Source organism: Tinamus guttatus, unplaced genomic scaffold, assembly GCF_059628265.1.
Source record: "Tinamus guttatus ecotype Peru unplaced genomic scaffold, ASM5962826v1 Tinamus_guttatus_pri_ptg001150l, whole genome shotgun sequence".
Lineage (NCBI taxonomy): Eukaryota > Metazoa > Chordata > Aves > Tinamiformes > Tinamidae > Tinamus > Tinamus guttatus.
This window is the reverse complement of record NW_028289684.1, coordinates 2818459-2833647: the sequence shown is the minus strand read 5'-3', so window position 1 is coordinate 2833647 and position 15189 is coordinate 2818459. Positions and strand designations below refer to the sequence as shown.

The 15189-nt window shown below is 50.4% G+C and overlaps 1 protein-coding gene across 1 annotated transcript in view; it reads right to left on the bottom strand.

The window, feature by feature from the left end:
* Positions 1-14625, bottom strand: part of TOX2 (TOX high mobility group box family member 2) — a 119912-nt gene extending 105287 nt beyond the window's left edge. Inside the window, exon 1 of the mRNA XM_088538744.1 lies at positions 14452-14625. Coding sequence (XP_088394870.1) covers positions 14452-14553 — 102 coding nt within the window. The 5' untranslated portion in view covers positions 14554-14625. The remainder of the gene's footprint in view (positions 1-14451) is intronic.
* Positions 14626-15189: the final 564 nt, after the last annotated feature.

Sequence of the window (15189 nt, the reverse complement as noted above, 5' to 3'; positions counted from 1 at the left end):
CCACAACTCAGCAGCAGGAATAACAACCTGCCACAGTAGCAGGCTGGCTAGGAATAATCCCCCGCCAGAAATGCCAAGTGCTCTCAGCACACACATTGCGCAGCATCACGCTCCCATTCGGATAACACACATCAGCACGCATGGAGGCAATATGGGAAATTTGCACCCTATAGGCACCTTTGCACCATACACGCGATGCTCGGAGCACTTTCTGGGGGGATGTTAGCCACTCCATCCCATCCCCCTGAGGCGAGGAGCAGCCATCTCCGTTTCACATTAGGACGGGGAGGGACACAAAAAGGTAACTGATCACGTCCAGCACAGGAAATCTGCGTGCCAGATAAGACGGAGCACCCGGAGCCCTTCTGCGCGAGCTGCCCGCCGGTGCGGTGCGCGCAGCCCTGCGCGGGAAACGCCGCTGACCACGCTGGGGAGCTCGACCCCACCAGGGCCCATGAGCCATTCCCCCTCCACGCCTTGCAATTTAAAGATAATGAACCACCTGAGACTTCCAGCTTAAAATAAAACATTGACACCTTTGCACAAAAAAGATCTTGGTTTTTCCTTGTCATGCTTTAAAAGCCTCACCTAAGGCTTAGAAAAGGAAGAAAAAAACAAAAACAAAATACTATTCTTGTTTTATACGAAAGAAAAGAGGCAAGCAGGTGGCCTTGACCGCACAAGTCTCCTACCACAATGTATGCTACTACACTGAACATTTACACAGGTCTGAAAGATTGTTTGCAATGGCCACACAGACAGCAGAGCTACCAGATGTTTTCTCCTAATATTTGTTAAATTATCTCATTGTATATTGCTTGAAGGCCAACCTGTGCCAAATTTCCAGGGGCCGTGGCTCGCTTGCCTTTTGGGTGCCTGCAGTTTTGGCGAGCGGCCTCTTGGACAGGCTTTGCACTTGGGTGCACAGAGACCTCCACGCGCACAGCCCGGTGCGTGCAACACGGGCTGCACTTTGCAACCACAACCATGCGCTATTTGCACCATCACAGGCAGGCCCAGCCTACGCAAGGGAACTTTCCCATTGCACGCTATCATGTGCGTGCAAATGCATGTATAGTTAGGAGGGCTAGGAAGGAGGGGGGAAAAAAAGGAAAAAAAAAGGCCATACTTACTTATAAATAGTTGCTCTGATAAGAAAATAAAAGATGCTTCACCAAAGCGTATTTAGCAATGTGCTGAGGCCATGCTTAAAATGTATCAGCAACCCAATTTCTTCCTCTGGAGCTTGACTCTTTCCTCCTCCAGTTAGTGCTACTGACACAAAGGGTCAGCGAGAGCCGCAGGCTTCCTCGCCACGCTGCCCAGTTAATTCCAGGCCCCAATGTAAGTGCTTTAACCAATTTGCTAGGGCGAGATGCCATTTCTCTTCGCAGAGGTGAACAAGGGGAGGATGGAAGAAGAGCAGCACAAAGAATTACATCAAGAACCAAATTTTCCAGCTGGCCCCTGGAGACCCGTCCATGCTGCACATCCTCACATCAAGCTGTCAGCTCCCAGCACACAGCCTGATTGGGTTTTATTTGCTCCAGAGGAGGAATTCATTTTGCACTAAAATAATGCAACCCTGAAGTGCTTTAAAACAATACTCCTCTAATAGGGACGTTACAAGAGCCATTATTTTCCCGTTCACAGTTAAACTAAGCAAATACAAAGGTAACTTTATTTGAAGCAAGCAATCATGGCCACCAAAAAAAAAAAAAAAGCTAAATATTTTCTCCAACTGTCTGGACAAATTTAACTTCATTTTTTGCTCTTCTTTAAGATGACACGGTCATCAGCAAACAACAAATTGTGCAGCAACATGAGGAAGAACCTGTAGGACACTTTAAAACATTCTGGCTTAAGAATTTAAGACAGTTAGGAAAGAACTTTTTAAATATGTTTCATTTCAAATCCTCTTTGCCTCTATTTTCCAGAACAGCATAATTCTAATAACCCACTGAAAAGTGCGTTTTCTCTACACTATTTCCAAGGACTTGAAAATAAATAATAAGTGGCTGTGATTTACCATGAGCTTTCATCATCCATCCAGCCTTTGAAATGACCTGAAGTGGATCATGATGGCTCTTGCAGCTATATAAACCAAAAGCACCTCCAAGCAAGCAAGCAGATCAGCTCTGCATGAACCACGACACAAGCCCAGCCCTCATCTTCCATACGCTGTGATACCACTCAGACTCCCTCCAACCTCAGTCCTGTTCTGCGGAGTTTATAACTCCAGATTATATTTGAGATAACTGCACCTGGCCTGAGCTCACACTAACAGTGCTCTTTCATGAGAAATAGGAGTTATCAAATTACAGAGAGCAAAGAGCCTCATAGCCATAGCCAACTTCTGCTGGATTCCCTTAGCTGCTGCAGCAGGCTGCCTTTGAAGCGGGCGTACACACACCAAATGCAGCAGCTGGCTTCTGCACCTCCAGAGTCATCACACATTTATTGAGTTATCACAAACTCATATGCTGAGTCCATCATGCTCTGAGGTTCTCCATGCTTCCAAGAACGGCTCTGCATGAGCATCTTTGGTGAGCTTTGCTAAGCAGCACAAAGATACTTGCAGCCCTTCTTGGATAAGAAACCACAGGGTAAGAACCCCAAACAGGGCCCCTGTCAGCACCCACTGGCCACCACCATGCAGGCCATCAAGTAGGTCTGCAAGGAGACCTGCCTACCATGACCTTGTGACAACGCTGGTAGGGCTGCAAGCCCAGGCTCAACACGTCCTCCTCTGCAAGAGCTGCACACCCAGAGCTGTCTCAGGCATGTCATCTAGACACCACTCCTTTCCATGCTCTAAAACACAGGTTCTTTCTCTGCATCCCTTGTGCTCTCTGCATATCCCCAGAGATCTTCCATTCCTCAAGAACTCACCTGCATACCAGACAGAGAAGGGGGAACGAAGGCAGTAATCACTTTTTCTACTCACAGAGAACCAAAGTTCAGTTCTGTTCTGTTGCTGCATTTTGTGCTGAATAGCCTCAGAGGTATACAGAGCCATGTTCCTTTCCTATAGCCCCAGCTGGATGCCCAGCACAGGAGACAAGCAAGTCACAGCAGTGTTCCCTGGCCCAAAAGGAGACAGCGTGGGGCTTGATGCTCCTCTGAAGCCAACTTCAGGCACATTCTCTGGGGTCCCACCATCCTCATGCCAGTGCCTTTGGATGCATGCAGATATACAAGAAGGCACCAAGAGATGCCCAAGGTTGCAAGAAAGTCCCCTTTCACCTCAAGGCCTAGAGCAAGGCTACCACACAACACAACCAACCAGGAAACCAAAACAGCATGGGTTCAATCTAGCCTTTGAACTCCAACCAACAGCTACAGCCCTTCCCGCTGAAAAGTGTGGCTTCTACTTCGAGAGAGCACATTTTTGGCTAAAACTCAAGTCGCACATAAACACAGTGTCCTGTGCACAAAGGTCAGTTAATAAAGAGCCTGACGCAGCTGTGCTGCAGTTGAGGTCAATGGCATTAAGCCAATTTCTCCTAGCCAAGTATCCAGCCTTGTCTTCCTTTAATTCTGTGGCACTGCAGATTAATTGGCTACTGAGACAGGAATAGACACAGAGCTCTCTAAGCATTCATCAACCCTGTAAAGGTTAATTCATTAGCCTTTTGGTTCCAGAGACAAATTCTGCCTTCCCTTATACCTGTGCAGATTCAGAGTCTTTCACAAGGTTTCAGAGATGTAACCTGGGCACATTTTATCAATGAATTCAAATCTTCAGCTAAATCAGGAGGAGAAACAGATTTATCCTAATCCCCTCCAAACATTCATCAGCATCACCTGCCAAGTCAGCAGGATTTAATCTCTTTAATCTCTCATGAACAGCGGAGCAAAGAGCACTCGCTCCTGGTTCACGGGGAGGAGGTTGGTCACACGGCAATGGTGGCTCTCTTCCTTTTTTTATTCTGCCTGCCAAATCGCATTAAGAAGCACTTAGAAATTCATTAAGGTCTCTGCTAATAGCACTTCCTAGGTAAACAACCACTGCTGTGGCTGCAGAGAGCACGTGTGTGCTCCAGAGGAGGGCCCACACAACCTGGCATAGAACAGCTGTCCCTGCAGCAGCCCCTATGGGAGCACAGCGCTCTCCATGAAGATGCTCCAGGACCTCCTCTCATCTGCTGGCTGCAGGGGAACGCAGGGAGAGGCAGCAAGCCCTCGCTCCGGACCACGTGCAGAGATGCGGGCGCAGATGCAATGATATATTTGCTGGTCCTGGTGAGAAACCACATACATCACATCCAACACTGCCACAAACCCAACGATGAGAAACACAGACTCTCCTGCAAAAAAATAAGCTTTGACGTGCAGGTACTGTGCTCTAGCAGCAGTTTAAATCCTAGCCCCAAGCGACTTTGGAGGGCTATTCATGCTTCCCACTAAAACTGCCCATGACAAGAACAATCGGGGCAGATCCCTCGGGATCAGCTGCTGGTGGCTGCTCACCTCCACGAGCTGCTGAGCCAAAGCTGCCCTTGGCACAACACGCCCCGTGTCAGCAGAGTTAGCACAGGGAGGAATTTGATCCAGCACATTTTGAAGCAACCCATGTTAAGAGTGCTAGTTTGTGATTCTAGGTTTACATAACACCGCCAAATGATTTTGGCAGAAACAATTGATTTTAGCAAGGAAAACGAGTATCAGAAACAAGCCCGAGAGCAAAGAGATGCCTCCCACAGCAGCCCCCAGGCTGCCGGGTTCTACAAAAGCGACGCTTTGACAAGAGGGAGAAAGAGGGGAACCTCCAGGAAGGGAACCAAAACCGGAATAGCAATGACAAAGATCGAAGAACTTAGCTTTCCTGTTTTGTGTCCATCCCAGCTACCTCTGCTCCTCAGACTAGGTGTTCTGCTTCATCAACATACTGTAATCCTGTGCCACGTGCTCTAGGTGACCCTGCGTGTGCAGGGGGTTGGACTACATGACCTCTAGAGGTCCCTTCCAACCTTAAGCATTCTGTGATTCTATGATTCTAAGTCTGAACCACATACAAATGTTGTAAAGCAACAGAAAAGGGGAGCAGAACAAGGGTCTGAGCAACTCCTGCTGAGCAGCTTTTGGCCCTGCTGACCTGTTGAGAAGCTCAGCAAGGCTCAGGCAAGAAGCAGGTGTGCTTTGGCTAACCAGGTACTCCCAGCCAAGCTTCATGGCCACTTCAGGGAAAATAGGGACAAATGCAGCAACTGTGCTCAGAAACATTGAATATGCAATTGCAGACTTCTCTTTGTGTTGTTATTTTTAAGCCAATTCAGGCGGGATGTTGCTGGATTGGCAGAATGAGAGATTGCATTTAAGCTCCTGAATAAATACAGCAGAACCCCCAAAGAAAGTTCGACCTCTGCCTTGGCTTCTCTGGTGGCTCCAGCTCTGACAAAAGCGATGAGCACCCCAGTTTCATCTGCTCCATCTAACCCCAGTCATGATGTGAACACCTGAGAGCAGGACCAGAACCACCAGCCCTATTTCACAGCATCTGAGGACACCTGCTCCCCTCAGCTTTCTGACCTGATGGTCTAGTGACGGGAAGAGCCATAACAGCAGCTAAGAAATCTCCAGGCTACATGACCTTCCTGTTACAACTGTGCTAAGCCAGGAGATATCCTGCTCTCAAGGCATTTCTTTGCCAAGACAGGATCCTTTCCAAGCTGGCACTGTTGCCATTCTCATGGTGCAACAACAACCAACACCTGCTAAGGCTCGAGATGTAGGAGCTCGCTCTTCCCATCTCTAATATACGAGCAGCCAGAGAGCCATACAAGGCCTTTCCCAAAACGCTCTCCAAAATTTCCCAATTTAGGAGACAAATGAAAAACTCCAATGAAGCTTCAGCACTTCATAAGACCATTTCACATGACAAGCGATGCTGAAATCCACACTTCCAAGAAAATTAGAGCAGTACGTTCTAACAAAACCTGGACCTAGGCTTTAAAATGCAGCTCATGGAAGACAGTTCTGAATACAAGGACTTTAAATGAATCTAACTGATCCAAATTAAAAATAAGCTTCCATGATAAACGTGGATTTGACTGTTCTGCCAGCATATTTTGACACCGATAATCTCATCTTTACATTTAGATCCCCTTTACATTTCCAGACTGAGTGCTTTCTCTAGGGGCTTGTAGAAGACCCTAACAGATTACATTTGAATTTGAGGGTGCTCTTTATCACATTTGTTTGGTGTTTGAAGCTGCACGGTTAAAGTAGCATCACACTGCCATGGAAGGCAAAGGAAAGCTGCAAGAGTTGCAGATGCTGGTAACTTTGCACTAGGTTGTTCTTGTTCCCAGCTCTACTCTAATTTCCTCTCAAACTTTCACTGTGACCTTTCCAGCCACACTAATAAACTAAATGAAAGCCTATGCTGTAATATGAATAGTAACATATGTAGGGAAAGGATCCTTGAGCCAGCTCCGAAGCCTGCAATCTGCATTCCCTGCTCCTACAGGAGGTGCTTCTAAATTTCAGTGAATACTGCACATTTTTCAAGCAACAAAGCATTTTGCATTTTACTAATTCTAACTAAATCTCTTTTTATGACTAGCTTCCTAGTCAGCATTTGATTGCACCCACCACCACTGTGACTTGCACTGTGTGGCAACAGCAAATCCAAGGCTCTCAATTGGTATGGACTGTATATCAACATTTTTCTCTCCTGCAATCTCAGTCCCAGAAAGTACCACCGAAATCATTTTAAACACAAATGTCGAAATCTCCATTCCAAGCTGTATCCAGACAACTCAGAAATACAACGGCACCGGGAGAACAGAAACATCATCACCTCCCATTGGTAAGATACCTTCTCCAAAGCTCCACCAAAGTAGGGACATTTTGCCCTACCAGGGCTTACTAAAGCCACTTTCATATCCAAAGACAGATGCAGAATTGAGCCAAAGGTTTTAAACATGCTGAAAAAGAAAAGTTACTTACAGCAGGGGCTAATATAACAAGGAAAAGATTTGGTTCAAATGACCTTAAGTTGGATCCAACTTCAAAGTTAGCCTTACTTTAGGCAGGACACTGAACTAGATATGACCAGAGGTCCCCTCTTTTAAACATGTATCTGTTTCATTTAGACTTTCACACAAGTTTTGGTATTCTACTTCCACAGATGACTTAAGTTACGTATTGTTATCCCTACCAGGGGTCTGGTCTCCTCAAAAAAGGTCACATAACTACCTCCCAACCACCTAACTTATGAGGCTGCAAACTTACAAAGCTGAGAAGACTGTGTCAGTAATACTTTTCTCTGCTTCAAAGCTCAACTCTTAAGCGAAAACCTGCTTTAAAATAATTTTCAAAAGCCTCCACTCTGGTCTGTTTAAATCAAACAGTTAAATGCTCCACACGTACAATTTGGCAGAGCCACAGCAGAACTATCTGGTTTGCAAACAGACAGCCACCCAGAATTAATTTGCCACTTTGACAGAAATTCAGGTTGTCAATTAACTAAAAACCGTGTCCCTAGCCTCACATCACCTTAGCCCTGCAGGCTTTCCTTCTGGGCACACTCTTCATCTTAAAGGAAGAGGGGGAAAAAAGGGTTCTACCTTGCAGAGAAAACATGACTTTGGTTTTCTTGGCATCTAGCAAGTGTTGCTCTCAGCTTTAACAGATTTATCAGGTTTAAAACCAACATGCTGCCAACATCCGTCTGGGGTAAAGGAGACCAGACCATAACTCCAGTGCCGCTTCCTAAATATACAGAGATTGAAGCCGGAGTGACCTCACTGTCTGGCTGCACAGTCAGATCCATCCTGCCTCTTGCTGGAAGGTTTTTCTTCTGCTTTCAAGGGCTGTTTGATCTTCAATCAACAACGCTTATCAGTGGGAAAGTCTGCCAACCAGTCCCAAAAGTTTGATATTTTTAACAGCACATTCTTCTTCTCCTTTTAATGCTATTTAGTGGTGAGATAATGCATTAGGGCTGGAGCGGGGTAGAAAAAGTTGCCTCCCTGAGTTTAACAGTGACAAACAGAGCAGAATCCTATCAGGGGAAACAAATAGTTCCTAGTGCTGCACCAAGCTACAGCTTTTGTGCATCACGTCTCTTTCCCCCTGCTCAGCGTTTGTGCCTTTTCCTCTCCGAGTGACATGCCCACGTTTTTTGAACCCAGTCCAAATGCAGGGACAGACCAGGGTTATTCCATGCCGAGGTCTTCCACGCAAAACCTTTCTTTTGAGTTTTTACAAAATGAAATCACTGCTACACTGTCAAAAGTTTCTTTCCTTCCAGCTAAAGGTTCTGGGACACCTAGCCCCTCTTTGGAGGGTAGGGATCATGTGTCCTTCATCCTTCGTCAACATGTAACCTCTTCCAGGGCTGCACCACGCTCAGCTCCCGGGTAAAGACCAGGGCCCTAGAAACATCCTCCACTCATCTCCGAGTTTTCAGATGATTTAATATCTTATAACGAGCCACTCATTGCTACCACCGCCTTCCCAAGGGGTAGGAGGAGATGGTCAGGAGAATAAACCATTAGGTTGATCAGGTTAGAAAGCAGAACTTCTTTCATAGGTAGAAAGGTTGAGATTCATGTCTCCACAAGCCCTTTGGGATGCTCAGGCTCTAGATACACCTCTCCAGAGGGCAAGTCTCCTTAAGGAGATGCTCAGCCATCAGGAGAGCTTGACTCATTCACAAAAATAACCCTCAAATGCCTGATGTCCCCCAAGGTGAGCTGGAAAAAGAGGACTAGCACTCGGGTCCCACAGAGAAGGACAGCAGTCCTTATCTTCAGCCCTGACCACAAACATGTGAGAAGGTCCCGGCTCCGCCCCACCAAAGCAAAGATGTGGGAAAAGTGCTGTTGATTTTCCCTATGGATGTGAGAGGAACGCTGGGCACAGAGGCAACCACCGAAGATGGGGTTAGAGCCTCCCTGCCAAATCCTAAACCCCGGCAGTGAGGGAAAGCCTGAGTCATCGGTGGGTTTTGCAATCGGCTGCTAATGTGCTGGAGCTCATCAGCTAAAGGTGTCCTCATCACTTCCTGCAGCAGAGATGGAGCAGAACCCACAGACCCATCCGAGGAACCATGGGTCCCTCTACGAACCAGGGCCCGATGCTGCTGCCAAGGGTCCCGTCTCTCGGGAGGATGCGAGGTCCTCTGAGAATAGCTCCCTGGGATCGGGAGCAATGGAGAAAAACAAGGAAGAAAATCTACATTTCACTTCAACAGCTCAGGTAACTTGGCCCTCTGTGACCACACTGTCACCCGATTTCCTCCAAAGTGGCGCATGGTGGCCAGTAGAACTTCATTTTCAAGTTATCTTTCTATAATAACCATTACTGGTACGGAGCCCGAATTTAACACTTACCTAACAGATGTCTCAGCCATAGAGCTGAATGGAAATCACAGAGTCGTCGGGGAGAGATTTAATTTTATCATAAAAGGTCAAGCAGCCTGTGCCAAAGACGCCCACAAAAGAGAGCAATTCTGGGGAATATTGCAAAGACGCAGCCCGCACGCACCGCAGCAGCAACCCCACCTCTCCCCAGAGCAGAGCATCCCTCACGGGATGCAGGGGAACAAAAGACATAGCGGGGATGCACATAACTAAAGCATTTGAATTTGGCCATGTAAGTGCGAAAACAGGCAATTTAACATCATTCACCATCACATCCTTTGGAGCAATGTGCTTAAGTTTTGTTGCAAGATTTTCCCCTTCCCTCCTGCAGCCAAAGCATGCATCCCCGAGCATAAGCTCAAACCCTGATTAGAGGCTAACAGTATCAAAGCTAATGCTATGCGCAGACCTCAAACACAAAATAAGCCATAAAGAAGGGACCAAAAAGGCATACGCAACCGCTTTGACCAGCAGCCTCATCGTCACCGAATGGAAAATTGTCTAGGCAAACACATTAGCAGCACAATAACTTATTTGCAATGTAGAGCTGCTAGAAATACACAATTATACGCTTCACTTGGACTGGAAGATATAACCCAACTTAGAGTAAAAAAAAATTGGAGCTCATTTCATTAAAACAGGGACAACCTGAAGGTAGGGGCGGGCAATGCTGCCCCTGACGGGAGGACGCTCCCACCGCAGAGCGTTTCGCCGCGCAGAAGCAGAGACTTCCCCTCCACCCAGCCCCGCGCAAGTGAGCACCGGCACGCAAGTAACGCAAAGGCAGAATGTGAAGTGAGGGTTTGGGGGATTTTTGTGTTTTTGCCTTTTTTTAAAAAAAAATGCCTCAGAAACACTGTACCAATGCCAACAACCACAACTAGAGAACCGAGCATTGCCTGTCCTCAACCGGCAGCCAGCAAAGGAGAGCCCCAGAGCATCGCGCAGCTCCGCGCTGCTCTCCGCGCTGCTACACGCTGCTGGAGTGAGCAGCGCTCCCATGCACCAGGCTTTTTCACTATGAGATGCTCCACTACAAAGGCAATGCAAAATACAAGTTAGCAACAGGAATGTTTTTCCCATTATGGGTGCAAAAAAACTCATTCTCATGTCTGTTACAAGCTCAGCGGCACAGAATAACCTGAGAGATGTTAATGGATTCCCTCCATTGCTAGGACTCTATAAGATATATGTACATCCAACGTTTATAGCTTCTTTGAAGCATCATAAACAAATCAAAGCCACTTGCAATCCTTCCATCCTGTTCAGCCTCTTGGTGCTACAAAGGCACAGGACTTTCATGGGTCAGGCCCTCAACAGGGCTATCCAAAACCGGCCCTTACAGACACCTTGGTATGGACAAGTCAGCCTGGTCTTCAAAGGATCCCCATTATTCCTAAAGAAAATGGTTTAAGGCCTTCCCTCCTCTGCACATACACTTTTTTCACCCCACCAGCATCCTCTGTCTCCAAAGAGAGATTCATGTAACTTCAAAACAGAACCAGCTTAGAATGTAAAAAGGAAAAGAAAGTATTTTATCTTCCAGAATGGTGAAACAACTCCGCAACACTGAAAAAGGGCCAATATTTATCATAGCCATTTACAATGTATGGAAAAAGTCAAAACAAAGCAGCATGTTCTGCAAAACGGCGTTTGCCAGACGGCCCCAGGCTCACGGCAGCCAGGCGGGTGCCGCTGCAGCAGAGCTCTCGAAAGACAGCGAGAGCCTGGCTGGCAAACTGAGAATCCTCTCATGAACGGCAGGTTTTAATTATCCATAATTCAGGATGGCACCTGGGCAAAGTAATTTGACAAAAACACTTTATCAGCCTTAAAGGAAGATGCAGAGGTAAAGTAACAGAGCCCAAGCAGAAAGATCTGGGACGTAGACCTCGCTGGGGCTGTGGACTCCCATGGAAATGCTATGGACACAGGATGACTCCTGGACACAGGCACAGAAGCCCAGAGGCATCGGGAGATGCGGGAGGTCCCCGAGGACTGCAGCATCCCGGGTCCCCGGCACGCGCTTCCTCTGCAAGGAATTCACGGTTCTCACGCCGGGTGCTCCCCTACCACCCCCCCATCATTGCCCTGTACAGAGACCCAGGATCCTCCCAAACACATCTGATTGCCAGAACACCACAAGGAGAACTTGTATTTGCATTTGCTCCTGCTGGAAAAGTGGAGAGAGGTTAATTCACTACCTAAAGCTCCCCGCAGGGACCAAGGCAACAGGGGCTGCAGCGTCGCATCTCCAGCTGGCAGCACCATTCATACTGCAGGAGAGCCTGGTCTGCATGAACCTGAGTGGGAAGGAAGGGGGGAATATGCCCAAATTTTCAGGAGGCAGCTGGAAGGGTACAGAGTCATTCCCTGGTAGAGGACAATTTCCTCGGAGGGAGCTCACAGCATCGGCACCAGTGGCACCACCACCACTGCCTCGCTCACAGTCTCTGTTGTTTATATCTAGTGCCACTGCACTCATTGCCCCATCACTCTGTCTACCCGCGAAATAATCGAAGTCGCCCACCTTAAACAAAAAATTAATAAATCAAATAAAACAAACAAACAAAAAAAGCCCTTTAAGTCAAAGGGCTTTGAAGTCCCTCCGTAAGCCTTTGCTGCTCTCACTGTACGGGCAGACACACTCCCAGCACACTGCAGCACCGACTTGGAGGGCAAACCCAAACATCCCTCTCCAAGGCAGCAACAGCAGGAAGGTCTGCCCGGCTCAGCCCCCACCGCTTCTTGGTCCGTAGCAAAGCGCAGGGAAGCAGCAAGCCGGCACCCCGAAAAATACACCCTAAGGGCCTCCAGGAGTACTTTTGCACCATGAGAACTTTTCCAGCTTTTTCCACTGCATCGTCCCCTTCCCCGGCTGTTGGGAAGTAGAAGCATCCAGAGGCAGATGCCACCGTGACCCATCCCTGGTTGAGCAGGGCAAAGGGGCCGGGGACCTGCACGTGCTTTCCAACTCCCACACACAAAAGGGCTCGCCTGGTTGAGGGGACATGTGTGCTTACACAGCTCCTGCTGTCACACACTCCAAAAGCTCCTAGGAGCGCTGCTAGTGAGCCCTTATCCCAGCCCTGTGCGAAGGCCACAGAAGTTTTCTGAAAGCAACGGCACCGCTGGTTCCCGTTCGGCACCCGGACACACGTTGATGCTCCAGGTCAGAACATGATACCTGCGCTTGCTCCATGCAGCCAAGTCAATGTATTTTATACTTGGCTTCATCTCACTGGCAAATTTGCACCATGCTGCGTAAGCAAGTGACATTTGATAACTCAGAGAGAAAGAAAAAGAAAGAAAGAAAGAAAACAGTGAATATCAGAAAAGGGTAAGTTGCTTCCTTTCTTCCTCTCGCTGTCTTAAGATCTTCCGTACCAGTGACAACAGCAGCATCTGGTGGCAGTGGTCAGTACCTTGGCTGCTCCTCTCCGATCCCATCCTCCCACACCCAGAGCCCGAACATGTTCCTCCGTTCACCGGCCGCCTTCCCTAGGGATGTGGAAGAGCTGCTTTGCTCCAGCCCTGGCTCCCGGCGCACCCACCGCGCTCCTCTTGCTCAGCAAGGAGCCTGGGATCAATTGCAACAGCCTAATCCGGGACTAATCCCCAGGATTCAGGCCATGGATGACCTCATGGAAGGGGCCAGAGCGGGAGGCACAGGTACGGTGAGCTGGCGTGCAGGGAGCCCGTCGCTCCTCCGGCCGCCCGACTCGGAGCAAAACCCAAACGCTGCAAGACAAACTAGATAGTATTAATGGCTGAAAACTTCTCGGCACAGTCCAGCACCCACAGCCAGTGGGGTTTGGGGGTTGCCGCAATTCCCCACGGTATCGCAAGCTCCCACGCGCTTCAGAGCCCAATGTCTCAGCAGTGAGAATAACCTGCTCCCAGGTGCCTCAGCTCTCAGTCGTTAATATTTTAAGAGCACAGTCAGTATTTTAAGAGCAGCAGCAATTGTAATAAAACAACTTGAAACTAGCAGTGCAGAGCTCCAGGGCAAGTTGTTCCCCTTTAAGAAGTTTCCTTTTAAGATACCCGGGCAATCACAAAATAAGTGGTGATTACTAGGTTTGCGACAACTTCACAGAGAGACATAAAAAACCCAAGTGGCAGGGAAGAGTTAAATGCACATAGCCAAGCGGGGCTGATTTGCTGCGTGTGCGAAGCCGCTTCCCTTCGGCTTGTTTTCAAATAGAGTTTGAGCCCCGAGTCCTGTGACAGCAGGACAAGCCACTCACAGCTCCAACTCAGCAGAGCGTTCTCTCCCTTTACTAACTTTTTTGGGGGGTGATTACCAAAATTTGGCCCAGTAGGACACTTCCAGGGTTTTACCTCCGGTTTCCCCTCCCTGGCAAGGGCTCCGATTGCCACTGCGCGCTCTGCCTCGCTGCGACGCAGGTGATGCTCCCAGTTAGGTGCTTATCCTCGGAGCGTGACAGCCTCCTCCGCTGCGGCTCCGCTCGGATGTGGGATATCTCCTCATGCACCTGCTGCCCCCCGCGCGTTCCCTCCTGCTCGCAGGGGCTCTTCCCAGCGAGCGGGCTCGATGTTGAGGGGGACACGAGAACTGCGCTCGGCTCGGGGTGCGACCCTCGGCCCGTCCCACCGAGCCGGGGGCAGAGCCCGCAGCACCGACATGAACGGGAAGATACAGAAAGGGAGGAAAGAAAAGTGCCCGACGACAACAACGCCACACGCGTATCTCGCTTGGGGCCGAACGCTCCGCCAAGAAAAATGTCAAATAAAGAAGCGCAATAAAAGAAAAAGAAGAAAACCCCTCCGACGACACATCCTCACGCAGCGCGTCTCGCTCCCGCTCGCACCTCTGCAGCGGGAGCCGCTGACCAGCGCGGAAAGCGGCGCTCCAGCCCGGCCGCCCGCTCCGCTCCGCTCCGCGCAGCGCGGCCGGGCCCCGCTGCGGTCCCGACGGCTCCGCCGCCACTTTCCAAACTCCGTCGCGGCGGCGGCTGCCGGGGGCGGGGGCGCCGCCGTTAACACTTTCCTCCCACCCGCGGGGAAGTTTGAGGCGCTCGGCGGGACGCGCCGCGGAGCCCCCCGCCGTTACCTTGTTGCAGTGATAATAATCCAGCGGGCCGAGGCAGGGCGGGTCGGCGCCGGGCAGCGAGCCCACGGCCGTGGGGGCGGCGGGGTAAAACCTAACGTCCATGTCGGGGCTGCGGGCGGCGGCAGGCGGGGGCTCCGGCGGGCATGGAGCCGGCGGCGGCGGCGGCGGCGGCGCGGGCTCTGCCGCGGGGCGGGCGGCGCGGGGGGCGGGGAGAGCGCGGGGGGCGGCGGCGGCGGCCCCGGCCCGGCCCGCCCCGCTCCGCGCCGCCCGCCCCGCCGCGGGGCCGCTATTGTTCGCGGCGGCCGCCGGGCCCGGGCGCCCCGCGACGGGAGGTCGCCCCGGCGGGGCCCCCCCAGGGCTCTGCCCGCGCCGCGGGAAGGGGCCGGGTCTCCTCTCCCGGCCCCGCGCAGCCTCCCGTGTCCGCCCCGCAGAAGGGCCGATCCCCCCCATCCTCCCGCTGTCCCCCGCATGAGCAGCTTCAGCGGGACCCCAGCCCTGAGGGGAGGACGGGGGAAAGTCTGCGCCTCTGCTGCTCTCCCCCATCCGGCAGAGGCTGCCCCGACTCTGGAGTTGGTTTCCTACTCATGGGGAAGGTAGTGGGGGTCCTGCTATCAAGGGGGAGACGATGCTCAGGTCACCCCTGCCTAGGCAGCTCTGGCCCTAAAGACAGTGCAGGGAAGGTGACACTAGTGCCTTCGCTGCCCCCGGCACCTCTGAGTGCTCCTGGGGACCAGCTGG